This window comes from Dysidea avara, chromosome 10, assembly GCF_963678975.1.
Source record: "Dysidea avara chromosome 10, odDysAvar1.4, whole genome shotgun sequence".
Taxonomy (NCBI): Eukaryota; Metazoa; Porifera; class Demospongiae; order Dictyoceratida; family Dysideidae; genus Dysidea; species Dysidea avara.
Window position 1 is genome coordinate 8,266,442 of NC_089281.1, and position 26,790 is coordinate 8,293,231.

The 26,790-nt window shown below is 38.1% G+C and overlaps 2 protein-coding genes across 2 annotated transcripts in view; one reads left to right on the plus strand and one right to left on the minus strand.

Annotated features, from left to right (window-relative positions):
• On the plus strand, window positions 1-6,444 carry LOC136236354 (lysine-specific histone demethylase 1A-like). The gene is made up of 20 exons (XM_066026498.1): window positions 1-170; window positions 224-282; window positions 756-846; window positions 1,065-1,198; window positions 1,254-1,332; window positions 1,387-1,479; window positions 1,539-1,645; window positions 1,871-1,952; window positions 2,000-2,094; window positions 2,152-2,294; window positions 2,519-2,677; window positions 2,745-2,808; window positions 3,173-3,246; window positions 4,263-4,507; window positions 5,154-5,332; window positions 5,385-5,504; window positions 5,558-5,680; window positions 5,750-5,822; window positions 5,992-6,071; window positions 6,118-6,444. Exons 2-20 carry the CDS (start codon window positions 226-228, stop codon window positions 6,310-6,312), a joined length of 2,193 nt encoding a protein of 730 aa, XP_065882570.1. The 5' UTR covers window positions 1-170; window positions 224-225; the 3' UTR covers window positions 6,313-6,444.
• Window positions 6,342-26,790, minus strand: part of LOC136236353 (kinesin-like protein KIF16B) — a 22,980-nt gene continuing 2,531 nt past the window's right edge. The window contains exons 3-29 of the mRNA XM_066026497.1: window positions 26,649-26,753; window positions 25,020-25,136; window positions 24,932-24,964; window positions 24,232-24,293; window positions 22,710-22,822; window positions 22,426-22,495; window positions 21,903-21,975; window positions 21,776-21,843; window positions 15,012-15,112; window positions 14,594-14,716; window positions 13,661-13,758; window positions 13,272-13,349; window positions 11,358-11,423; window positions 11,246-11,305; window positions 10,865-10,984; window positions 10,778-10,817; window positions 9,810-9,944; window positions 9,263-9,336; window positions 8,649-8,692; window positions 8,542-8,598; window positions 7,567-8,202; window positions 7,377-7,508; window positions 7,273-7,327; window positions 7,006-7,158; window positions 6,862-6,951; window positions 6,709-6,813; window positions 6,342-6,643 (exon numbers count right to left, since the gene is read on the minus strand). Of these exons, the coding sequence (XP_065882569.1) occupies window positions 6,482-6,643; window positions 6,709-6,813; window positions 6,862-6,951; window positions 7,006-7,158; window positions 7,273-7,327; window positions 7,377-7,508; window positions 7,567-8,202; window positions 8,542-8,598; window positions 8,649-8,692; window positions 9,263-9,336; window positions 9,810-9,944; window positions 10,778-10,817; window positions 10,865-10,984; window positions 11,246-11,305; window positions 11,358-11,423; window positions 13,272-13,349; window positions 13,661-13,758; window positions 14,594-14,716; window positions 15,012-15,112; window positions 21,776-21,843; window positions 21,903-21,975; window positions 22,426-22,495; window positions 22,710-22,822; window positions 24,232-24,293; window positions 24,932-24,964; window positions 25,020-25,136; window positions 26,649-26,753 (2,970 nt within the window). The 3' untranslated portion in view covers window positions 6,342-6,481. The remainder of the gene's footprint in view (window positions 6,644-6,708; window positions 6,814-6,861; window positions 6,952-7,005; window positions 7,159-7,272; window positions 7,328-7,376; window positions 7,509-7,566; window positions 8,203-8,541; window positions 8,599-8,648; window positions 8,693-9,262; window positions 9,337-9,809; window positions 9,945-10,777; window positions 10,818-10,864; window positions 10,985-11,245; window positions 11,306-11,357; window positions 11,424-13,271; window positions 13,350-13,660; window positions 13,759-14,593; window positions 14,717-15,011; window positions 15,113-21,775; window positions 21,844-21,902; window positions 21,976-22,425; window positions 22,496-22,709; window positions 22,823-24,231; window positions 24,294-24,931; window positions 24,965-25,019; window positions 25,137-26,648; window positions 26,754-26,790) is intronic.

The window sequence follows — 26,790 nt, forward strand, 5'->3', positions numbered from 1 at the left end:
TTTATTCTAATTAAAGTTCCACCAACTTTATCCTAATTAGTGCTCGTTTTGCAAAGCACCCAAACTGATTACACAGAGGATTACGCTTTTGTACTCCACCGTACAAGGCGCTGATATTGTTGTGCTGAGCGATGTGATTAAAACACTGCATCGTCTTTGAGTCTTTGAAAGTGAGTCCCCTTTAATGGTTAATAAGGGTAGAAGGAATATTTACTCTTTGCAGTAATGTACAGGTTAAATCCACCACCACCTCGAGTTAACAGCAGAGCCAAGAGACCTAGGGTGAGTGATGTGTAGTAGAAATGTAAATGGACAACCTGGTTAGTAGGCATAAGGCATACTTACTACTGCAACACTTAATGCACCTATCAATGCAAATCTCCACCCCTCCTGGGCATTTGTACAGTTCACAGTATAAAAGACTCATCCCTTGGGCAAAATATTTTCACAACGCCCCACATTAGATGTACCTACCATCCTGGGGGAATGTGGGGAATTTGTATAGCATCCGTGTTAATTGGCATAAGCTTAGACTCGCTTGTATGATTGCCACGGTCTGCAAAAACAGTGCTGATCTAAAAATCCATGAAAGTATGTATAATCATAAACCCCCCACCAGTATTCCAGCAAAAGATGCACAAATCCCCACCTATGCCTGGGAGTGGGAGTGGGGCTTACATATACAACACACTAGTGACACTACACACACACACCACATGTATACACCACACACTTGAACTGGTACATCTCCACAGCTCTACAGTGATGCTGGTAGCATTCCTACACTTGGGGATGATGAACAGTCTCCCAGTGTGCACACTGAAGTGGAGTATGAGATCCCTACAGGTAAGTCGTGTAGTGTAACGCATCATGGACAAAGTGAATATGATATCATGTGTATTGAACTCCAGAATTGTGTTTATAAAATTATGTTCTAAAGGATTTCACAATCTGGAGCCTTGATCTAGATTGTGCTTGATTGAAAGATGATTTAGGAGAACCCATATTATGTGTTGTGTATTAATTGTGTTTTCAAATCCATAATGTGATTCTTACGATGACAGGTCTCGATGGTGCTGCTTTCTCCAGTCGCATGCCGGCAGATAAGCTGACCAAACAAGAGATTGAATGTTTCTCTGACATTGCTCAAGGCTCCAATTCCACAATATTAGAATTTATTTTTGTTAGAAATAAGATTGTGAGTTACCATAGTGTTGTAGAGTTTGTAAATTTAATCATTGTCTTGTCTTTAGCTTGAAGCTTGGCTAGCCAATCCACATGAAGAATTGACATTGGAAAAAGTGCAACAACTTATACAACTACCTAGTGCATGTAGGGACTTCATACATCTGTATTGTAATATTTCATATGTATTTCTTCATTTAGCGAAATCCAAGCTAATTATGCGAGCCCATGGTTATTTGCAGAGATATGGTTATATCAACTTTGGTGTCTTCCAGTTGCTAAGACCATTACAGGGTAGGCTCTTGCATGCATGATGTTCCTTGTGTTAATTGTGATTGTGGGTTTTTATACAGGTAAGATGCCATTCAAGGTGCTGGTCTTAGGAGCAGGAATGGCAGGACTAGTGGCAGCCAGACAACTACAGTTCTTTGGCCTTGATGTGACCGTCTTAGAACCACGAGTATGTGCAGATTATGTGTATGTAGTAGAATTGGTTTATAGTAGAGTCTTAGGATCTGGAACTATTGGTTTATTTTTGCTGCTTTCTGAATAGACTTTAGGATTAGAATATTGCCACATATTACATATTAGTAATGTTCTTTAAGTCTGAGAGTGTAAGCTGATGGTCTATTGTATGTTGTATTAGAAGTGTGTCCTATTATTTGTTGTTATTTGTTATTTGTAGTCTCGTGTTGGGGGAAGGATCAATACGTTCAAAGAGGGTCACTATGTAGCTGACCTTGGTGCCATGGTGATTACTGGATTAGGTAAAATAACAGATGTGGATTAATTATATTGCTTCATTTCATTTTAGGTGGAAACCCACTTGCGGTGTTGAAGAAACAACTGAACTTGAAAATGAGCAGAATTAAACAGCGTTGTCCTCTGTTCTTGACAACGGGAGAAATGGTATATTATTCATTTCCTAATTTGAGTTCTAAAGTGAGGTCCCTTTATATGCCACAGGTACAGAAAGACAGAGATAAGACAATTGAGTTAGAATTCAACCGACTGTTAGACTCTGTGTCTCACCTTGCACATCAACTACATGTGGATCAGCTGCACAGGAAACCATTGTCACTGGGGAAATCCCTTGAAGCACTTATTAGGTATGCACACAAAGATTGTATTTTGAGTGACATAGGAAACTTTGATGTCTATATTAAAGCACTTCTAAAACACTGCTTAGAAGTTGCCAAAATATTCTAATAGAACAAACACTAAAGTAATCCCATAAATGGCTTACACAGTCTATGAATTGCTAAGGTTGGGGATTAAGTGATGATGTGTGCTGTTTGTTTAGATGATGTTGTTTATTTTATTGATTTGTTAGTCTTCAGGACTGGAAGCAGAAGATGAAAGTGTTTGATCACTTGCAGAATGTTGTTGGACTACAAGAAGATTTGTTGAGTGTTCGTCACAGGTTGAGAGAAATTCAGTCAAAAGTTACAGAAGCACAGAATAAAAAAGAGCAATACAAGGCTTTACAAAAGTATGTTTGTCTGGTGTTTTGCTTTGTTTGTGGACATTTCACAACATCTTGTTTATTTTTTTTGCAGTGACCCTGAAGGGGAAGGACTCCTTATTAGTGGAATTGACAAAGACTTGGTTACTCTTTTTAAGGTAAGCAAGTAGGATAGAAAGCAAATCAGCACGGGACTAACTATACAAAAGGTTTTCTACTTTATTTATAATACTACTACCAGGTCACAAACATTTCGGGTATGCGTACATGTAGAAATGACAAAACCACAAGATTTGGGGCCTGAGTTCGGTTCCCATTATTAATCTTATCCTATAAATATTGGGAATTTCATCACGAGGATGCACCACCTGGAAGACTGTTTGATTATAGCTGTACAGTGTGGTTTTGTGGGTAGCATATTTGGGGAGCTATGTTTAGGGGATTTATTGAATATATTTTAACAGTGTTGTGTGAGACAGATAGTTTGTACTGGTATAATATACACATGTATGGCCCATGCAGCAATATGATGAGTTGCTAGAGCAACAGATGGAATTGGAAAATAAACTAGAAGACATTGAAGATATGTCAATACCGTAAGGAACAAGTAGTTGTGTTGTGTGAATAGCGTACATATAGTAATGGAATATATAGCAAACAATTTGGGAGCTGAAGGGACTTCTGGTTTGTCCTCTAGTAGACAAATATATTGAACCAGGACTATTTGGACCCAAAATCTTTGTCCTATTATACCTGTATATTGTGTAGATATTGTTGACATTGTATCAATAATAATTTTGCAACACATACAGCACCAGGAATTTCTGTTTTGTGTTCAAAGTGAGGTGTTGTACTATTAATTTTTTTCTTTGAATGTGAACTACAGTCAATTAATAGTAAATATCCCTGGCTTATTTGGTATGTATTTTAACATGTAGTTTTTATATTGGGCACAACAGAACCTTATAAATCACTTGTATGTCTTGAGAACCTGTATGTGGCTCATTTTAAAGGGTTTACTGCTTGTGAGGGGCGGAGGAGGCTTGTGAGTATCGTGACATCTTGTTTGAACAAACTGCTAATGATTGTATTGTACACAGTGTCATCATCCTATGGTAGAGGGACTAATGTTATACCATCTTATCTAACTTGACAAATTGAATGTGTCTAGTCAGTAACTTGGGTGTATCTCTTTGCCCTCTGCCCTCTGCTAAAAATTCCCGACAGCAGATACATAGAACATCACAAAAATCATTTGCTAAAAATAGAGTTGTATAGTATCTGGTTTCTTCCCTAAGCAGTAATGTTATGTTGTGTACAAACTGGTAACTATGTTAACTGACCATCCCACTGAAATTTGCGGTAAGTGTGGTTAAAGATAATTATGGGATAGATATTAATGTGTCTCCACAAGTCAGGATGTAGGTGATTAATATGTAGGCAACAGGATGTATCATATTACTGTATCACAATAATGTGAGATGGTAATAAATTGGTCCCTTTTTCTTATATAATAATATATAGTGGTTTTTGTCTCTTCTTTTCTTCATGCTATCAGATATTCAGTGCTGGACACTGTAAAGGTCTGAGTTTTTTTTTTCCCACTATCCAGTGAAATCTATATGTCACCATTGGACCACCAAATTATGAGCTGGCATTTTGCCAACCTGGAGTTTGCCAATGCTGCACCACTGAGTGCTCTTAGTCTGAAACACTGGGACCAAGATGATGAGTTTGAGTTTACTGGACACCATCTTGCCATGCGGACTGGATACTCGGAAGTCCCTGAAGCTGTGTCAAAAGGCATAGACATTCGGTTTCATATAGCAGCCCAGAGTGTACGGTACAGCAACGAAGGTAAATATTTCATGTACTTATTCAACCATTTGTTTTATGCTTTGCTGTGTGTTTAGTATAGTCTATAATCTGTTCATTCCTTCTGTGTAAGTATTGCTGCTAATTAGTGACAAAAAAATGCAAATACAAGCCCTTCATCTGCTCATTCTTTTTCCCGAAATTGCCATGTACTTTGTAACACTTGCACACAATATGGTCTTCTGTTTTTCCTTGAAAATATGGGATGTTATTTTCCACCTACCAGGTGCGTGTACACATTTACTACCAGGTCAGGAAATTTCCTATTACAATACAAGGCGGGTCTTATTGGTATGCTAACTTAAGTGTTTATCAATTTCCTTAGCAGTTTTTAATCTAATCAATTCTTTGTCCTTCAAGTGGTGTTATCAATTAGTCCTTTGTTTGTTAATAGGTGTCATAATTGTGATTGTACAAGAATTTGATAAATTTCCTAACTAGGATAGACTGCGTAGTCTCAATAGAATATTTTTGTTGTGCAGGTTTAAAAATTGACTAATTTAGTTGCTATAACTTGTGGTACACATATACAAGTGTGTCTATGGGAAGAATTACTATGTATGGCTTGTCTTGGTATATTTGAGAGATTCTGTGTTGAAATTTTTGGTCATTTTTTCTCCCTATTAAGGTGTGGAGGTGCACGCAGTATCAACAGACACAGGCTCTTCACAGATTTATCGAGCTGATGCCATGTTGTGTACTGTTCCACTTGGGGTGCTTAAATCAGGAGCACTCACATTTCACCCTCCTTTACCAGAATGGAAACAACAGGCTATTAACAACATGGGCTTTGGGCTCCTTAATAAAGTGAAGCACATAAAATAATGATGAAATGCTTTTTAATGTTGATCCTTTTTAGGTCATTTTGTGTTTTAATGAGCAATTCTGGGACCACAGTATGCACATGTTTGGGCATGTTGGTACTTCATGGACAGCAAGAGGAGAGTTCTTTCTCTTTTGGCACCTCTCAGAATCTCCGGTACAACACACACATACAAACACACACACACAATTCTCTGTGTGTATCTTTAGGTGCTAATAGCACTAGTGGCTGGCGAGGATGCTCTTAAATTTGAGTCACTATCAGATCAGGTTATAGTGGCCAAAGCTATGGCAGTTCTGAGGAGCATATATGGAGATACAGCAGTACCAGAGGTGTAATAATAACTATAACACAATGTTGTGACACCTTTTAAATTGTTATATTATTGTCTTGTTCTACAGCCTCAGTGTACAAAGGTAACCAGATGGTTAGGAGATGAGTGGGCTCGTGGGTCTTACTCTTATGTTGCAGTTGGTAAGGTTATTTTTATGTAGTCTTTGAAGTATTTTCTCAGACGTTATTTGTCAGAATGGAATGTGTGTACGTGTATAGGTGGCATTTGTTTTAGTTTATTCCATTTATAGTCGTTAGGTTTCTAGTCACGATCTCTGCTTTAGACATTTCTTTTGTTTATGATAAACAGGATCTTCAGGCAATGACTACGACTTTATGGCTGAGGCAGTTAGTCCACAAAGGAACAAACCATTCATCCCACAGCCAAAAGTGGGTATCACTAATATACTTAAATGTATAATTTCAAGTTGTTTAGGTCTTCTTTGCTGGGGAGCACACAATACGCAACTATCCTGCCACAGTTCATGGCGCAATGTTGAGTGGGTTAAGAGAAGCAGGAAAGATTGCTGACATGCTTTTGGGTGCTCCATACACACCTACCCCAAATCCTACAAACATGGAGGTCGCCCAACCTCCAACAACACTTGCAGACATAGTACACAGTTCCTGAAATGAACAAACTATTTTCATAGATGCACACACCATATATACTTTGCTAGACCACCATGTACAAATAAGTAGCACATTGTTTTAAAAGATATTACTTTTATTATGTAGAAAAATTGAACATTATTAACAATAATATTTACAATTCAAATAAATAAATAATTGAGCACACACTAAACTGCAGCACTATTGGATGATGTCACAGTTTCCATTACACTGGGTACAAAGAAGGAGTGGAATTTCCCCATCATTTCTAGGGACAATGCCTCTTCAGCATTTGATAACGGACAGTGAGGGATGCTGGTACATACAGCAAAAAATGACTGCAAGTAGAGCTAAAAGGAGAAAATAAGGAGCTTTTAATCACCCAAAATTTGTGGTGACAGTATAATCAAATTACCTCAAGATCTTTTTGTCTCTTCTTCATGACTTCATCATTGTTACCACTACTTCTTAGCCACTTGAACCACTTTGTATTAGATGGAGGAAAGGCCAGTGCTTCAAGCTATACAGTACAGTAGTAATAGTGCATGAAAATGGAGTGTAAACTAACCTCAGGATAAGTTTGTTTCATTTGTTTGTGTAGCTCGTAAAACTGTTCATATCGTCTATACACAAACCACTGCTCTTTGCCAAGTCGGAGCTACACCACAACAAGCTATGCTCACAAATTTCATGTGAAGTTTTTAAAACCTACCTTGACTTCAAATACATAGTGAGTGTGTGAACCAGACCCTCTAGAGATATACCGGACGATATTGACACCAAATGTGTCCAAATGGGAGCTCCTTCGACGTGCTTTAGAATCCTTACCACTTCCACCCTTTTCTCTTAACTTTACTTTCCTTGTCTATGTACAGAATACCAAATATGTCTATAACATCCAATAGCTTAAACTGTAAAGGTAATGTTATTGACACAAAAGCACAGGTTTCTATTGACTATCACAAGATTGTTTAGTCACCTTACTAAGCTTTTCCTCCAGTGTAGTCACTCGCTCTTGTAGTTCTGATTTTTCTCTGGACATAAAAAAAAAAAAGTTTTCAAAACCAGGATGTCTTTACGTACTTTAATATCATTTCATTTTCTTCCATTAAAGTCTTGTAGTTTTCTTTGCCGGTGTTGCCAATTCCTAACTCTGACTTAATGCCATCCAGAGCAGCTTCAAGTTTCCTGTGCTCTTCTAAACTCTCTATCGCTCTAAATATCAGAAACTGCTTAGTAATATACAGTAGATTTCTTAGGCTGACTGTGTTACCTTTCTTTGCTTTCAGCTGAAAACTTTGCCTTTTCTAATAAAATGTGTTGTTCATCTACCTTTTTTCTCTCATTCAACAAGTACATAACCTGGGAGCTGTCTACAGTAGTGTGATTGTCTGATATTTTCTCACTTAATTCTTGCTGCATGGAATCCAGTCTTTCTTGTTCAAACACAAGTTGTTTTTCTAACAGCTGAGGGTTAGTTACAGCTGTAGCTTGACCATGCAAAGTCTCATGCAGTTCTGAGCCCGGATGAACATGATTGACTACTCCTGCTACATTTGTAGCCGCAGTGCCTGTAACTATGTCAAAGGATGCATTGCTAGGATTAACTACAGAGCTAGAAGAATGCTGTGAAATGTGGTTAGTTGTGGCTACTTCAGTACTGTTTAAGTCTTTGTCAGAGGTTTTGGCCACATTGACTGGAGTTGAAATCCTTTCTTCTCGCTCCTGAATCTCTAACTGTAGTTGTTCTAGCTTTCTGCGCTCGTGCTCCAGTTTGGCCTTCTCAGTTTCATACTTTTCTTTCTCAGATTTTGCCTTCTCCCGTTCCTTCTCAAGTTCCATCTGTACCAACCTGGCCTTCTCGGTAAAGTCCTCCTCAATCTTTGTCTTCTGCATTTCAAATTTCTTCCTAGAATAAAAAGGGAACAACCATTTTAGCAAGTAATAGCAACCCTACTGCCACCTTTTGATCCAAGAAACAATATGGCCTCAATGCAAGGTGGACTTACTAATGAGATACACCTTTGCTGCATTTGGGACCTACTTGATAATGAGGTGGCCTTAATTAAAGGTGGTTGTCAAGTAAGGTTTCACAATCTCATTTGACTAATGTAGCTTATGGTCAAAAACTCTTTTAGTACAAAAAAAGCAACCCAGACAGAATCCATTATACTTAACCCAACAGTACATCAGATAAAAGTCTATGATTGTTCAATGTTGTACAAAATTGCCCACACAAAAAAATCACCTCTCAACTTCAAGTGTTTCTTCCTGTCTCTTCATTAGCTGTTTAGTTTGATGGGGACTAAAGGAAACATCTTGAAATTACTGTTGCCCAACACATGTTGCACACACCTGGTGAATACAGGTATAGATGGTCCCTGTACGTGATCTTCAACCTAAAAAAATCAAATGTCCAAAAATATACAAATAATATCGTCCGGAGGGAAACTTTGGTGGAGGGAACATTTGGCTGAAGCAAACTAGAACAGTTGGCAAAGTGAATTGTCAGTGAAGTGCATGCCCTTGTGTAATCAATTGGCGTGCCATGCCTGGTGCCTAATATTCAAGACTATACAGCCATCAACTGCAAGGTCCACCCTCTCGAGTAGTGGATATGGCAGCACTCATGTTATGTCTGGACTCCAAGGCTCAAGGATACCACATGTACTACTTAGCTCAGTAGTTGGTGGCACTGGCAGGATTCTAGCTTGATGGCCCAGTGGACCTTGGTGGCGCAGTTACTCATTGATTCCATTCGCTGCAGGTTAACACACTCAATAATACTTGTGAAATATACCTAGTAATTAGTGTCACAAAGAGTGGCTGCTTTTCTCAGGAGCAAAATATTTGGATGGGTAAAACTTTAAATTCAAAGTTATTTACCAAATTTTGCAATGCCAAAAGTTTCCCTTCATACATTACATGACAGACATGCAACAAAAACACTTGTGACATTTTAATATTACTTGTTTAAGCTTAAGAGCCTCTTTGGGGTGGTTGAACCGAAACGTAATGGCCTCTCCCAGTTGAATGAAGTCACCTAATGTACACAGGAGTGTCAGTATAAGTCAACAGCTTGTAATACAAGTAACCACTACACTACATTGGGGAATTATACCCAGTGATTATTTTCGGGAGCATTTGTTTTTTTAAAATGTCACTTCTGATAAATGGAATTTGTGAAAAACAATACACCCCCACCAACATCCTATTTAAAAATTCTCTTTTTAATGAATACATTTCTGATAAATATCATGGATGGTAGAGCATAATGGAGAAAAACAAAACACTGAATAAATTATGCAATACACAGTACAGTAAACCGCTCTGATTTTCTTGCCAGACTCAACAGCAACAGAAATATTGTTACTACAGAAATACTTTCCAGAATCCCCTCTAACAGGTGTGGAGTGCTGGTAGTCCCAACTATTAAATATTGCTACACCAGCAACTATACAAGTACCTGATAAACTGCTTAATGTAGAGGATATATTTTCAAATGGTTGGAATTACCTTGGTTGAGTTTAGTTGGTTCAGTGATCTGATCATAGTTGATATAGCATTCTCCTTGTTTGGGATGCAGCATGACCACTCCATCAATGTGTTCAACGGTACAGTGTTGATTCATCATTCCTGGACCTGCCAGATCTGAACAGAATGTTAGTACACACACGTCATATACTGTACCACACACACACACACACCAGAGTGTGTGTGTGTAGTAGTGTGTGTAGTAGTGTGTGTAGTAGTAGTAGTAGTGTGTGTGTGTGTGTGTGTGTGTGTGTGTGTGTGTGTGTGTAGTAGTGTGTGTAGTAGTGTGTGTGTGCGTGTGTGTGTGTGTGTGTAGTAGTGTGTGTGTGTGTGTGTAGTAGTGTGTGTAGTAGTGTGTGTAGTAGTGTGTGTGTGTGTGTGCGTGTGTGTGTGCGTGTGTGTGTGCGCACATGTAAAGATGTACTATTCCTGATTACATATATAGTTTAGTTGGCTTCTGTAGAATTTCACTTATATCCCAAGTGTGATTTAAACGTGCCAGGGCGTGATTTAGCTTCCGCAAGTCAGAAATTCTTGTTACGATATATAGACAATTCCCATGATGCCAGTAAAGTTATGAAGATGACAGTCAAAAGCAATTCCCACTTACATAGTTAGGCTACACAGAAACCACCATATCAAATGGCACCCACACATGTTTCAGGTTTTAACGCAAAGTAAGACACATACATACATTATTATGAGCATGTATTGCTCTTTGCAGTGGCTGCTATATGAGCATCATTTTGTTGGGCTGCAGGTTTCATTAAGTCTTGTACTATTGCTAACATATGTTGGTGTCTGTAGTACAATGGTCCATTACTGGAATGTAATAATTGTACTTATGGATAAATAGGGTACACAATAATGCTGGAAAAAAAACAACAAAAAAAAAACGTACAGTCAAACAGGCAGACACAAAACAGACAGACGGATGGATGCACACATACCAATGTCAGAGCCAGTTGTTCCAATAGACGTATTCCCCATCTATTCAAACATAATACACACACTTTTAAACCATTAACTGTGCAGACCTGTAGATGATATATGACCACTCCTGTGCTCAGAATATCATTATCCATTGCAATAAAATGAGGAAGTTCTGAACCAACAGTCATCTTAATGCCTTCACTGCGAAGAGCCAACTCATGTTCCTAAACCAAACAACAAAACAAAATGCATTGAATATGTTGTATCAGTGAAATTCTATAGATTACAAGTAAATTTGTACTGTATGTATGTATGTACTTTCAGCTCCATTATATAGAGGGTTATTGTGTATTGTACATTCTATTGAAGTCTGCAATGAACACAGCTGTTTCCTGTACAAGATAAAACTCCCTGCCTATCAAATCTTCCATAAAGGAAGTGGAATGCTTAACACAATTAGACACACTGATACACAACTGGTTCACCTTTGCTATCTTGTGAAGTTCAAACCACTTTCCTGTCCATGACCTGGTTAGCTCAGCAACCTGAGGGATAGTGAGGTGGGTAATGGTTGATGAAAAGAACTGGTGTACTAACTTGTTCTTCTTTCCTCTGTATATTCTCACTAGCTTCAAACTCTGACTGCGCTCTTGTGGCGCCCATCTAAGTGTGTACAGTGGGAATGATAATTACATAGCTTAATGCTTCATACATTGTATCATCATATATAAATATGAAATCACCTGTCAGTGCGTGTGCGTGTGTGTGCGTGTGCGTGTGTGTGTGTGTGTGTGTGTGTGTGTGTGTGTGTGTGTTAGTGATGTGCAATATACCGAAAAATTATCGACATTGCAATATTTTTTTCAATACCGATATCGTATCGAATCTCAATATTTTTATAACTGATATCAATATTTATCGTATAGTCAATATTTTGCTACAATTTTCAATATATTGAGTAATATTTTGGTACTTTACAACTTTTGTACATGATTGTGCGATCATGGTAGAAATGAAGCTCAATCCTGTACAGTTTAGCCATTTTAAAAAGCATCTACCAGTTTCCAAGGCTTGTTATTACCTTCATCACAAATTCTATAAAGCATAGCCACTAATTATAAACATTGCCCCATGCAATTAATCAAAAGAAAAAAAAAATACCAAAAAAGTATCGAAATTTCAATATTTTACCAATTATCATATCGATATCGTACCGAAACCAAAATCCTAATATCACACATCACTGTGTGTGTGTGTGTGTGTGTGTGTGTGCGAGTGTGTGTGTGGGCCTGTGCTGCCAACCTCCTAGTGGTGGGCCTGGTAATGCACCACAGAGGATCAGTCTTTTGTGATATAGCTAATGGCAGCAGCCCTGTCCCTGACCGTGTGGTGGAGACCAGGCAGGGTCAGGGTGCCCTAGAGTTGGCCTTGCAATTTGACAACGGGGCTTCCCATGCATACATGCACTTCATGCATGCACACACAACATGCATCAATGTGGAACAAGCTGAAGAAGTTCAGGTCCCTGCTACTGTCCGTGGCCCATCCTCCTGTCATGTGGTCCACCTAGCCTAAATAAAGAAGCTTGTAAATGGGTTACTCAGCATCCCTTGGCTAGGTGGGTATGATACCTTCATGGGGGCTGGGGGGGCTGGGATGAAGAGGATCCCGGGACAGGCAGTGAAGAAGTGAAGTGTGTGCGTGCATATGTGTGTACAGGCAGCATAACCAAGTGGCTAGTGCACTGGCCTGGTAATTGAAAGGTCCCAGGTTTGATGCCTGGAGCAAGAAACTTTGCTTGTATTGCTCCAGTATACCCAGCTGTTTAAATGGGGATCTGGTGACCTGGTGTCAACTAGAGAAGCAGCTCGCCCAACTGTAGCACCTGAGTAGTGCACAGGTGTCCCAGTGCATGAAGTTTAGTGGGTATGCATGTGTGCGTATACTACTATACAGGCTAGCCAGTATCAAAATCATTAAGGTATACAATGGCTCTTGCTTTTTGATTCTTCATTTATTCATTCTACATGCTTGGGCTAGTGCTTACGTTTTTATCGGTAGCTAAAACAAACACTGTAAAACTTATCAAAAAAAAGCATTAGCATAATTCATACTGACTTTTTAACATGCGGCTTCATGCAATTCGCTAACAATCTTTATCACTTCAAAATAGATGCAAAGTTTTAACCATCACAGTAAGACATGTTACTAAGTTAACCACTGCACAATAAAAAAACAAAGTTGTCAACATCCAGATGTGCTACTATACACATGACATGATAAAAACTTTAAATGGCACTACCCATACTGAATTGATAGAGCTATTATAACACAGCAAACACAGTATACAACTGACTCCAAGTGATAGTGTATTGGTGTACTTACTATACTTCCTGTTTCTGGTTAACTTCAATAGGGAAAGCTTATTATACATTACTCATGCCATACTGTGTTGCATGTACAAATATGGACATTTTAGGCTACTGCAGTTGTCACAATAAATATCCTTACTGTCTGTGAATTAGGTATCATGCCTTTCAGCCTCTCGATTTCAGCCCGTAACTCCCGAATCAGTTTTACATTGGGGTCCTAGAGATAAACAAGATATGACATGTGTGTACATACGTACATACAAACATATAAATAACAAACAAGCTGTCATAATGACAACATTATTGATCATTTTGGGAGTACAGGTGGGAGAAATAGAGGGAAATACCCTTGTACTGCTAAATTCTAATAGCAGTAAAAATAATGGTGGCCATCTTCCTTCCTGTTTTCCATGTCCTACTGTTGTGTACTGAGTGGGTATACACACAGACTGAGACAAGACTAAGGTCTGCACACACAAAGTAATTGTACTAGCTACAGGAAGTACATCAACATGAATTAGGTCTCACTTCATTGACAGTTGGTTTGTTGATGATGTTCTTGGCTCGATTGGCATACTGGAGGGTGCTTAGTGTTTCACCGTAGTTAACACCAGCTGGTGAAATGGCTACACAAAAGTACAATAATACTGTGTACACACGCACACATCTAAGCAAATCCTTCAGCTGCCATGCTAGCATGGTCACCTACCCAGTGAACCAGCACTGGGACACCTGTGTGCTACTCAGGTGCTATGAATCAGTGCAGGAAAATCTTCCTAGTGCAGGAAAATCTTCCTGGGGCAGGATTAGTAACACACAGGAGGTTGTGCCATGTCTCACAGGTGTGGGCACCCAAAGTCCCACCTGGACCTTCACCCACTGTGTGAGACATGGACAGTTGGCATTTGCTTCCCCAACAAATGCTAACACACAGAGACACAGAGACATGAAAACATCATACAGAGTCATATATACACAAAAACTACACAGTGGCACTTCTACAGCATCTATAGTCAGTTAAGATTACAAATGTGCCAGTATGAAGACTGACAATACATTTCCTGTGAAATGGAAATTCATAGTAAAACTTTTTGTAAGGAAAACCTCTGGGGGCAACTGATTGAGAATGTCATGATCAGAGTTTCACTGTAATATGATCTGGTACACAATATACCTAGCACGCAGACGCAACACATTTTACGACATTTAGCATAATAAATTCAACAGCTATCATATAATGAGGCTCCTTTTAAGGGAATGATGTGCTTTACACTATTTATGCTTTAACAGATGGGGAACTTTGAGTGTATGGATTCTAGTGAAAAGTGTGGTACTAGGGTCAGGGGGACAATACAAGCCTGAGGTGACTTCTAAAAATAGATAACCACATTTTTCTATATTAGCAAAGAGCGAAATCATGAGTGCTACCCACAAGAAAACAGGCTTCCACTAATAGCTCACCTGCTACCATAACAGTTTTGGAGTTCCCACCAAGACTCTCTCTTAGTAACCAGGTCAGCACAGAGTCACGATAGGGAATGAATGTCTTCTTATCTCTAGTCCCATGCTGCGTTGACATTTTTGCTACATGAATGAAAAACGACTTGATAATTATACAGGGGTGTTAAGTGTCCTGATTACTAAGGTGCGCTATGTACATACACAGGTTCCTCATTTGCCCACATTACCAGGTTGCACTGTACGTATATACCACAATACAACAGTTCACTGGAATCTCCTCTATTCTGGACTGGACTCAACTGCTTCCCTGAATTATGGAGCCTAAAATTAGCAATTAAAATTATTGGGGCCACAACCTGGTTTTAATAAGGTTCTCATTCTTAGAGGGATTTTCTGTAAACCATTGTAGGAGGCTAACCAAGGGCGGAGATGACATTTCCTAGTGTGACTAAAGATCGGTTGATGTTCCCACCCTCCTTTAGTCGTTCTCCAGTAGCCCCAGTGGCAGCTGCTCTCTCACTAAACAATGAAATCATCATCATTAGTCTGACAGGATGTTCAGAGAATTGGTTCTCATATTTCAATATCCCATGATGCTAATAGTGTATGTGAGCAGTGTTATGTAAATCTTTGATATCACAAAACATTGTTAATTATTGTGTGCAGGCTTAGATAATTCGCAAGTCAGCGCTGCCATCATGCAGTACCCCTAGGTGCTAAGTTGGAAAGTTGTATGCATGCTCACTGTTCAGACACCACAAAACCACTCTAATGCATGCAACTACGTGATAACACATTTCCTCCTTTTACTTTTATTGGATGATATCACTTATGCTTCATTATCACCTGAACCACAAACCTTTAAACAATGATACACAACTGATAACAATACTGGGTACTGTATTTCTTTGCTAGCACACTTACTGTGGTTACTTATTATAGAGCCTGTGACTACATATTAAAGGTCAGTGAGGAAGGTTAGCTTTATTGTGGTGATGGTTACTACTGAAGGGCGTAAATATTTAGGGATAGAACTTAGCTTATGTCCAACCAAGAAAAGAAACAAACCTGAGCAATTGAAAACTCAATGGTTCATGTGCTCAATCTACTTCCATTAGAAACAATTGTGCACAGTTTGGTCCTATTAATTAATTACAATAAGGGAGATATAATTACCAGATTGCTTACAAAGGAAGTGACAAATTTAGAAAGTCCACTCAAGTGCTCAAATTTAGAAAGTCCACTCAAGTGCTCAAATCAAGTTGTAATGCACACACGTATCTGCTTACATCACTAGAACATGTGATGAGTGTATATCAGAAAAGCCCATATACAGTACACCCACAGTAATCTGTGTGTACACAGAGTCCACATCAGCAATGTGTGTAGAATCTTTAGAATCACTGATAATGATTTTAACTACTGCCAATCTAAACTTATTTACTGCAAACAGTTATACATTATGTCACTGGTGCTGTTACAATAGCTATAGAATTCTCATATCTTTCTGTTTCATATATAACGCTGTTTGGGTATTCGACATTTTCTGTATACACCCAAATAACTAACTAAGGAGTAGCCTTTATTAATGGCCAAATAAGAATGTCAATGTTTGGACACTACAAAAATTTATTTGTATCAAGTTATGAAATTGTCATATATTTATATTAAGACTTCCACTGCTTTCTTCATGTATCCTGGAATGCATGCTGTTTGCTATCTTAATTTGTCATGATATCCCACCCAAGCTGTATATAAAAAGGGTGCGGCCCTCAAAAGCCTGGGTAAAAAAAGTTGTGAAATCAAAGGTGGCGGCCATGAAATGGCTGCAATGATAACACATTTTTAATAATGCACAAAACCATTATTAAATTTATTATCATTAACATCATTGCAGCCATTTCATGGCTGCCACCTTGTACTTTCTTGATTTGTCATGCTAAATATATTAATAATCTACTACTCCATGATGATGCCGCTGGATTAAAAAAAGCTAAAAGGGTAGAAATTTTGCTAGCATTACTGAGAGTCATGACACTTATAGATATGTGTCCCAAACAAGCAGTCCGCTTCACAATTTCTGGAAAATTGGCAAACCTATGGGACATGATGATAGGTAAAGACGTTGAATATACATCGGCAGGAAGTCTTGGCACATATTGCAGTCTAAAATTTGCTTTCTCTCCACACAGACTAATAAGCTACTGTATAGTGAGTTTTTATTAAGGTAAAATTTTTACTTAAGAAGTTTGTGATACTGTGACTGGTTCGACACTATACTCTGTCAACAAGAAAGCTTCAGTGTACATGATAACTAGCTATACTCTGGCAATGGTGTGGTGTTCTAGTTGGCCACATGACCATAACTATCTCAGTGTGACAGGTGCTATGTTCTTCACTATAGTTCTTTAATGGATTTGTATCAAGTATTAATCTGACTTAAGCCGATGAATGTTTTCAGGTCAATATTAACTGATAATTCAAGATGATGGTACTGCTCTAGCTAAGGATTTGGATTTGGCATGTACAAAAAACAATGACATCTTGATAAATACATTAAATGGGGAAAACTTTTATCAATTCACAGAAAAGACCTTGAAAAACTTATCCACAAAAATAACCCATTAAATGTATAAGCACTAGGTTATGTGGGCTTTCTTTGGAAAACTTAATATAAGGCTGCTCTGGAATATAACTACTCACTCAACATTGATATAGAACTTATGTACACGGAAACTATAAGTACAGACATCACAACTGTCTCCCATAATCACATCATTCACATGAACAGAAAATTGTGAAGCAATTATAGTCACTTAGACACTAGAAATTTGATATACACATTAGTAGACAACCTCTCCCAACAGACTCCTGTCAAGACCAGACACTAAAGGACATGAACAATAGAGATACCTTAAGAGGGTGGTCAGGGCATGTCAGTTAACCAACCCAGTATTTGCTAACAAATTTGATAGGTCACTTTTGAATGTCACAAGGATGTCAACAAGACACTCAGGTTTACAGGGATAGATATTAATTAATGGTTGATCCAATGTTTGCAAACTGTTGGGTTAGGTCAGTTTTAGAACTATGGTCTCAAAACCACACAGGGTTTTCTCTATCATTCAGTTACCTTCAATCTACTGATATTAGTGAGGTTATACTATACTTTATCACAGAGAAAAATACTTGTAACTGAATTACGAAGATCAATTTCATTTTAATAATCCTTACAACATCACAAGTAAACTGATATGTCTACCTATACATGATTTGAAGGGTAAGGAATTTAGCATATTTCTGCTGAAATATATAACTCTAATTCTCCATTGCCATAATGTCATTACCACTTTCGCACCTACAAGTTGGGAAATGTTGGTTTAAGGCGAGAATTAGTCTTATAGCACATTCACAAACGTTTTGGTATGTTTTTGAATACAGATCACACCCGCATTACAGGTAACACAAGATAACCACTTTAATACAAAGCTTACCCCTTTAGGCCTTCAAAACATTGTAATTAGTCTTTAAACAATGTGATAGCATTGCAGATTTGCCCAACTCGACTTTTTCTGCAATATCCTTAGGACTCGTCCGTTATAACAAACGTAGTTTCAACATTATGTGCTGTCTAACCATAATCAAATCTTTCAGAAGTGTATATTTAAAGGTACCAGTGGTTACACTCATATTGACAAAGGTGATCACTCACTTGGTGCAGGCTATTAGCCAGCAATGAAATGTTAGCTGTAACATGGGCACTTGGGATTTGCAGGCAGCCTCCTCTGGCATACATATCAGGCAATATTAACAAAATCAGATCAAACCATGTATGGTGGTAACTTCACCGTCAGTCAGGTCATAGGTGAGGTTGCAAGCTTATTTCACTAGGTTAGGGTTTAGTGTGGGCACCCAAGTCTTATAGCTGAGGAAGGAAGTAATTAAGCAAGATCTTTTGATTAATGATTACGTAATTCTGACCAAAACTACTTCAATTACACACCCACCAAGTGTAATGCAAGCACTATCTGAAAACTACCGTCAATTGCAGTGGCCCATAGCAACCAGTACCAAACTATAAATTAGTTAGATATACAGCAAGAACTATAGTTGGCAGAGGAGGTAGGACACATTCACGTGAACTCGCAGGATAGAGCTATTAAAAAGGTTATTTCATTGAAAACTAGGTGCCAATTGAAAGTTTTTTTTATGCATAAATTAATGCTGCGGAACCCCAGTGCTTTGATGATAATATACAGGGCGATTGGAGATGTCACCACGTGATAAAGAACTTACAGCACAAAAAAGAGGGCAAACGAAAACAATGGAAGAGAATAGCACTGGAAATCCTATTCATAATCCTGTACAACCATCAGATGTCAAAATATGCAATTAACGCAAACTCTTTTTGATAGCGCTCACTGTGTGTCACACCTCCTCTGATCTGATGGTATACCGCTTGTTATCCTGCACAAACAATGACGAGTCTTCATGACCAGTAAACAATTTGGTATTATTGTGAAAATCGTGTAACGAACTCAGTCATGGCTACTAAAGAAATTTCAATATCAAACATACAGTAAACAGTACTACCATTGGTACCACTATTCAGTCTACAGAATTTTCTGCATAACAAAGTTATGACCTGGAAAACTATTCTATCATTGTATAGATTCCAAGTACAGTTGCATCATCTAATTAAAAATATTTTGTAAATAAATTTGAATTTATAGAACTGGACAACTTGACTTCATAGATCATGTAAAGCATAACATGACACAATGAAGCCCTTGTAGCTCAGCGGTTAGAGCACTGGTCTAGTAAACCAGGGGTCAAGAGTTCATTCTCTTCTGGTGCTAGTACAGTTTTTTTTTTTTCATGCTATAACACAGTTAATTCTGCTTGGGTACAAAGCATGTAAATGGAAAAATCAGCCTCCTTGTCTTATATGCAGTGTCCAATCACAGCAAAAAGTAAGCAAGCAAATACCTATCAGATTAATTTGACTATTGTACAACACTGTGACATTTATTATCTTGGTTCTGTGACAAACTTGATCACTATTCAATACTCGAAGACAACGATTAAATCAAAATCAATTGTGGCATCACTCAAGTGCAGCATTTAACCAAGGAAATACAGCATTCCATTATTAAATCATCGCCTTACACAACATAGTGGCCTGGTTAACATGAGATAGTTATAGTTTGGCCACTTTAGGCATTCATAAATTAAAAATCTAGATCCTGGATAGTTGCTAGGAGAACAAAACATTACAACAAAATATAAATCCTGGGTTTACCATAAACAGTGAGACCAACGATAAAGTGTAAAGCATCCTAAGGACTTTCTTTAACTTGAATCTACAACATATGCTAAAACAATAACACCGAGGTATGAGGTATAGACTCCAAGCAATACATGAATGAATGCTGCTCTTATACGTCAACCCTAGTTGTGGTCTGCGGTGTGAAATGCTGTTATGGCTGGAGTGAAGTCCAAGGCACTGTGGTGCTACAGTCAGGAATTCTAAGTACAACAAACAATGGGGTAAAGGATACAAATACAGGGTGGATATGATGTACATGTCTATGGACTGGATGCCTGGATGATGTCAAGGATAATTTCACGGACGATGTCAAGGATAATTTCACAGACGATTTTTCATGTAACCAAAAAAGCAGTGTGTTGTCATCACTACAGTATTTCTTGAAATCCCAGGGGAATTGTTGAAGTATACGTGGAAATATGTAGGGGTTTCAAAGACTGTTGGGTGAAGCTCCATTATGTACATTCCAACATGGATCAAAACAACAAAGGAAGTGTATACAGTACTTAACAGAATCCACCACAATATTCAATGTACTAGAGAATTATTGTCTATATCCATATAAACAGTATACATGTGCGTGTGTGTGTGCGTGCGCGTGAGGCAGCATAGCCAAGTGGTTAGAACGTCGGCTTGGTAATCAAAAGGTTGCAGATTTGATTCCTGGTTATGCCACTTTGATGCTGCTGTTGTCGTTGTTTCCTTGAGAAAGAAACTTTATCAGATTGCTCCAGTATACCCATCTAGGGACCTGGTGGCCTGGTGCCAACTGGGGAAGCAGCCCACCCAGCTGTAACATCAATGGGTACCTGGGGAAGCAAATGCCAACTATCCATGTCTCATATAGCAGGTGAAGGTCCTTCGGGTGCCCACACTTTCACCTGTGAGACATGGCACAGCCTCCTGTGGGTCACTAGTCTTGCCTAGGAGAATTTACCTGCACTGACTCCTAGCACCTGAGTAGCGTACGGGCGTCCCAGTGCTGGTTCAGTGGGTACACATGACCGTGCCAGCAACAACCAAGGACTTTGCTTTCTTGCTCTGTGTGTGTTGTGTGTGTTTGCCTGTAATCATATCTATAACTAGTTCATAAAATATAAAATTTGGAAAAACTATGTCAGTCTTCAATAAACTTTACCACTTAATCAAGTCCTTATACCTTGTGTGTACACAGAACATAATAATTAGTTCCTATTTGATAAGAAACCCTTTAGCCCAATTAGCAAAAGGAAAATTAGCATACAAGAAAAACAACTTTATCATTAGTAAACACAATGCATCATGACAACAGCTTGTAACACTTTTGAAGCTATACAAAAAATCAAAAGTACCTTTTCAGGTGTTACTACTAACAATAAATTTGCTGCTGTTGGCAGAATGAAAGGAAGATTTGAGGGTATTCAGAAAGGAAGGAGCATTCCCAAATTCCCCCAGGGAGTCTTAACACTTTGCTGAGCGGAAATCAGTCGAGTTCAGATTGTTCTTTGAAAACTGTGTGTGCTATAGCACACTGACTAAAGGCTGCTTTTAAGGTTTACGTAACAAATTTGAAAAGAGTCTAGTATGCTGATGGATGGTTGTTTGTTTCACAAGTAAAATCAAGAATTGTAAGTTACTAGACTAGTACTGTACATGAAAAAGGTAAATGATATAACTTGATAATGTCTGGCCTTGGATAAAGAAATATATGAACAAACAAACATGACAGCTGAAGAGATATACACTTCCTTACAGTATGCACATGTGTTCAAAATGTATGTATGCAATAACTGTAAAAAAAATTGTGGACAGCTTCTTCAGATATAACACAACAAAAATATATCATTTACATGACATGCATATATTTGCTATACCTTCCAGCCAGATCCACTAAATTAATCCTACTCACTGTTTCACTAGGTAAGTTGGAATCAAATGTAGCCTACACAACACATCACCATGCACAATGTACACAGCTTGTTCTGTGTTATGAGGACTTGCCTGTGTAAATGTGATGGTGAAAATGGCGTGAGAACGGCTACTAACATCATTCATTTTTGTAGCAGCCGTCACCCTGGCAACAGAAGGGGAAACTACATTAGCAACAAAATAACATAACTACGTTCTGATGATGATTCTAATGAAACTCACATACTGCATCATGTACGTACCAAATAAGGAAACAACTTAAATGAGGATATAATATAATACACAGACTCAATTTAATCATGGCCACTACTAAATAGTGTGTGTTTACTACAGGGGGGTATGTGGCTATAAGGTTGGAACTATGGTTTGTTACCATCAGTATTGTACCATTGAATACTTATCATAACTATTAGACGTGCTTGCCATTACCTAACACTGTAAGAAAGCCCCACAACCACATACTCCATTTTAGGAAGCCTTAGGGAAACTCCTTAACATCAACTACGCACTATGACATCAAATGACATATTGAAAATGTGCTAATAACTTAAAATAACATCACTGACCACACACTGATGAAGCTGTATAGTATTACCTGTGGGTATTCCCCAGTTCCATGAGTTCAAACAAGGCGTTGTAGTCTGATACCAGGTGTTTGGTAAGGTCTAAAATTACATGATATTAATTGGCAGCAATGGGAATTCCCCAAACATGTGTGTAAATATATATTCTTCCCAAAATTATTCAAAACAAGGACTCTGAAGAATGTCTAAAAATTTCCCATAAGTATTATAAATAGATCAGCTTGTTAATGTTATTAACTTCTCGGGTTCTTCACTGCATATGTATTTGAGTCAGTAAACTAATCAGGATACTCACTTTCAACATAAGGCCCTTCAGTCGGATGCTCCCTGACTCGTAAGTTGTGCAACTGCTTTGTGGAAGCTGGTCGCAACAAATCCCTAACTCGCTCGTTGTAAATCTCCATATAACTACAATGAACAGGAAACCAACAAAAAGACACACAACAGGAAGTCTAAAACATTGTCAACTTTCTTGCTGAAAAAGTACCTTAGCCACCTCTTTAATAATACCACCTCATAATAGTGACCATGTCTAACGGATCCCAAACACAGCTAAGGTGTACTTAATGGTCTCAGTAATAAGACCACCTCCATATATTTGCCATATTAACTCAAGTAGGTCCCAAACACAGCTGAGGTGTCTGATCACTGTGGCTGAAATTTCAATCTCACAAAAATAATAATTTGGAATTTTCAACTACAGTAGGGACCATACCACATCGATAAAAAGTACTGAAACAAGCTGGAGTAGTGCACGATATTAATTCATAGTAAAACAATAAGAAGTATTATATCCCTACTGTGCTCAAGATACCATAACAGAAATGCACAGTAGGGATATAACACTTCTTATTGTTTTCCTGTAATTTAATATCATGCACTACTCCAGCTTATTTCAGTACTTTTTATCGATGTGTTATGGGTGATGTTTTTCATGGGCCACACTTACTCTTTTGTGGTCCTACTATACAGTATGTTATAGTTAAAGCACCGCCACACGTGAGTACAGAAAATACAGTACGAGGGAGTGTGTTGAGAGGTTAATACAGCATGAGGCAAAGGCGAGTGCTGTATTTGACTCGAGACACCCTCTGAGTGCTGTATTTTTATATACACAAAGCAAGGCGGTGCTCTAAGTGTTATGTTGTACTTCCTGGTCGTGTCTGGCTCAGAGTGATTTTCTCTAGTACTCAAACCGCTGCGATTTTCGGTGATAAGGATATCAGTAAGTGTTTAACTATTCTATTTCTAGTCATAGAACGAACTAATAGGATTAGTTTGGCTAGTTTTAGCGATGTATAATGTCACGCACGTGATCAGTCGTGCTGTCTTAGTGGAGTCGTGTTTTAAAAGCTTCGTGATCAGACGATCAGTAAGTGTTTATACAATCTATTCTTAGCCGTAGAACGAACTCGTAGGATTAGTTTGGCTGGTTTTAGCAATTTACAGTGTTGTTTACGTAACATTCCACAAATAAATTCTCTGCATAACTGTATTGTATTTGCCCAATTAGCTGCATAACTGTACTGTATGACTCATACAGTGCAGTTATGCAGTTGATTAGTACTGTATGGAGAATACGATACGCGGCATCGCTTTGATCCTCCCACACAAAATACAATATGATATACTATCATACTGTATGATAGGTGGCTTTATTAAGTAATGAGACATCACTTAAAGAGAAATGTGGACTCAATATCAACTATAATAGGAAGTGAATGACATTTGGGTCCATATAATATACATATTCCTTCAAAGCCTCTTTGATATACAGCAAATATGGCAGTTCAAACAATCAACACATTTTCACTGACCTAACTTCTGTCTTGTAAGAGCTCTGTTGGTTGTCTTCACTTCCTATACGCTTGTACAGTGCCTATAATGAATGAGACGCACATAAAAAGGATTGGACACATGTAAGCACTGAATGGATGATTGGCTTTTGTTAGGAAATGAAAACTCCCAAATCAGCTTGAAAACATCCCCTTAATTAGAATGACCAAAAATCCTGAGCATTGTATTATAAGGCACTTGCTCATTAATAAACCATGTACTAGGTGAGCTCACTTTGATCAAAGGAGATGAACACATGCTTCATTGACCCTGAAGTTCTAATAAACAAACAGCTGTCCCAAGGATGTTATTAATAGGTGATGTCATATCTTTTTAACTGACAAATAGTATGCAATTAGTATATAAACTATTATTCAGTACATGCTTGTGAAATGGGACAGAGATGTTGCGCATGCAAAAACCATTGACATTAAGTTACACATAAAGTAGAGATAAACTTATTAATTAATTAATGCATTGATAATTGGCATAACCTGGTTAACAGTTTTCCTAGAAAGGCAACCAATAGTTATTATATTAACATGATATAAACAAGTATTTATAAAATAAAAAGGGTTATTTATTAGTGCAGTTGTTAGTCTTCAGAGGTTTTACTAGGAAAGTATCTGAGGTTATACCAAGAAAGACGAAGGGTATCTTTTCACAATAAAATACTCATACCTCACAAATTCTAGGAATCAATCCACTGGCTCCCTAGAAAACAATGTATACAATTGTGGTTAGTGCAGATGGCTGCTCCAAGACTCACTGGGACTCCCATCATCGTATAGGATTTCCCCGAGCCAGTTTGTCCATACGCAAATATGCACGCGTTGTATCCCTGGAAGGCTGATTGTAACACATCTTCTCCAAGGTCAGAGAACACCTGTAGGATAGAGAATGCAACTTAGACTTTAGTGATCACACACACACACGCACGCACGCACGCACGCACGCACGCACGCACGCACGCACGCACGCACGCACGCACGCACACACACAAAGTCATTCAATTACTGTTATAATTAAGACACAGACTACTTACAGCTTAAGCAAATTAGTTTAACCTAGTAAGGGGAAGCAATGGTGAATTTCTTTTAGCATGTTTTGGAAGAAGAAACCCCAAGTATTGTATTTTGCATTCATGGCGGAGTTGACAACCAATCAAAGAAGGTAAATTTTTGATTGAATAATTTCACTTGTTTGTGATACACAATTCCCTCCAAAAACTCTGCCCCCTATAACTGGAGCCTGATTGTCATTACTACATACAGTATGTATAAAACTACACAGATGGACCAGTCATATGCCAGTTGGAGAATCTAAAGGTCATTGAGTGGGAGATTGTCACTAAGGCAGGTTTCATAAGACTTCTCATTGCAAAGCCATACCTTTGTGTGCTTTGATTTACCATCATCATAACTTTTTTTTACCTGTCATACCTCCTGTATTCTAAACATGGTCAGAATGTGAACACATTATAGTGTCAGATTTTTTTTTAAGTCATTTGCTCAAAATGGTTAGTAAATGGCACAATACAGGGTAACCTAAGGTTCTCTGTTGCAACTTAGTCACATTTCATGTGTTTCATCCGGTAGTCGAACAATCTAGTACTAGGGATGTTCACATGACACACGAGACAACAGTTTAGTGACGCCCAAATGTGGTAATTAATGCAAAAAGTCTCAAACGCACATGTAATACACACTACTGGTAGGTCAGTCCACATTTTTAGCACATGATGTGTCAGCAACATTGGCCACATTGCTATGGTAACCCACCCACTACAGATTTACAACCACCCCAATAGAGAGAGTGGGTACACTACTTCCACCAAATGTCCTGTTTGGACAAAGACAAAACAGGAATAAAATGGTCTTATTATACATGGTAACCAAAAGTCAACATTGAACTCGTAACACAAATTCATAACCTTTAGTAAAAATTCATTGGGAGAAAACAAGTATAAACATCTTAACTACTTGCACCACAAATTCACTTAGTTAATGAAGCAAAGCAAAATATGCATAGCACGCATGCACGTAATATTAACAAGTATGATTCAACGAGATGCTGTAATGTTTACAGATCAAACGCAAGGAGGTAAGCACACGATATGGAACTACAAAAAACAAAGCTGGATAAACAGCCAGGCAAAACAACTTGTAACAAGCAGAGCTACTGCATGTTATTAGCAATCACTAATGGACATTTCTAAGTGGATATCATTAAATGTTGAAATAGGATGTATCCATACATAAACTTCCTTGCACAATACAACCAACAAAAATGTTTTGAATACATACAATTCACAAATAAGGTATACACAATACACTTACAACATAAACAATGACAGATTGAAAACAAGGTCACTGGTATAATGGGATAGTTGACTAACCTGCTCCTGATTAACAAAATGTGAGTCCCTAGAATCTGCAGACCAATAGGAGTAGTCATAGGTGAATTCCTTAGTCTGTAACTTCTTGTCAACAAGGGCTGTGTTCTGTATGGGAAAATATCCATACTTTCTAAATTTAGGT

Excerpts from the sequence above, each read along its gene's own strand:
- LOC136236354 (XM_066026498.1), top strand. The coding sequence starts at position 226 with ATGTACAGGTTAAATCCACCACCACCTCGAGTTAACAGCAGAGCCAAG. Across the intron at positions 1,953-1,999 it reads CATGGTGATTACTGGATTAG|GTGGAAACCCACTTGCGGTG; the intron begins GTAAAATAACAG and ends ATTTCATTTTAG. Across the intron at positions 5,505-5,557 it reads GGCACCTCTCAGAATCTCCG|GTGCTAATAGCACTAGTGGC; the intron begins GTACAACACACA and ends GTGTATCTTTAG.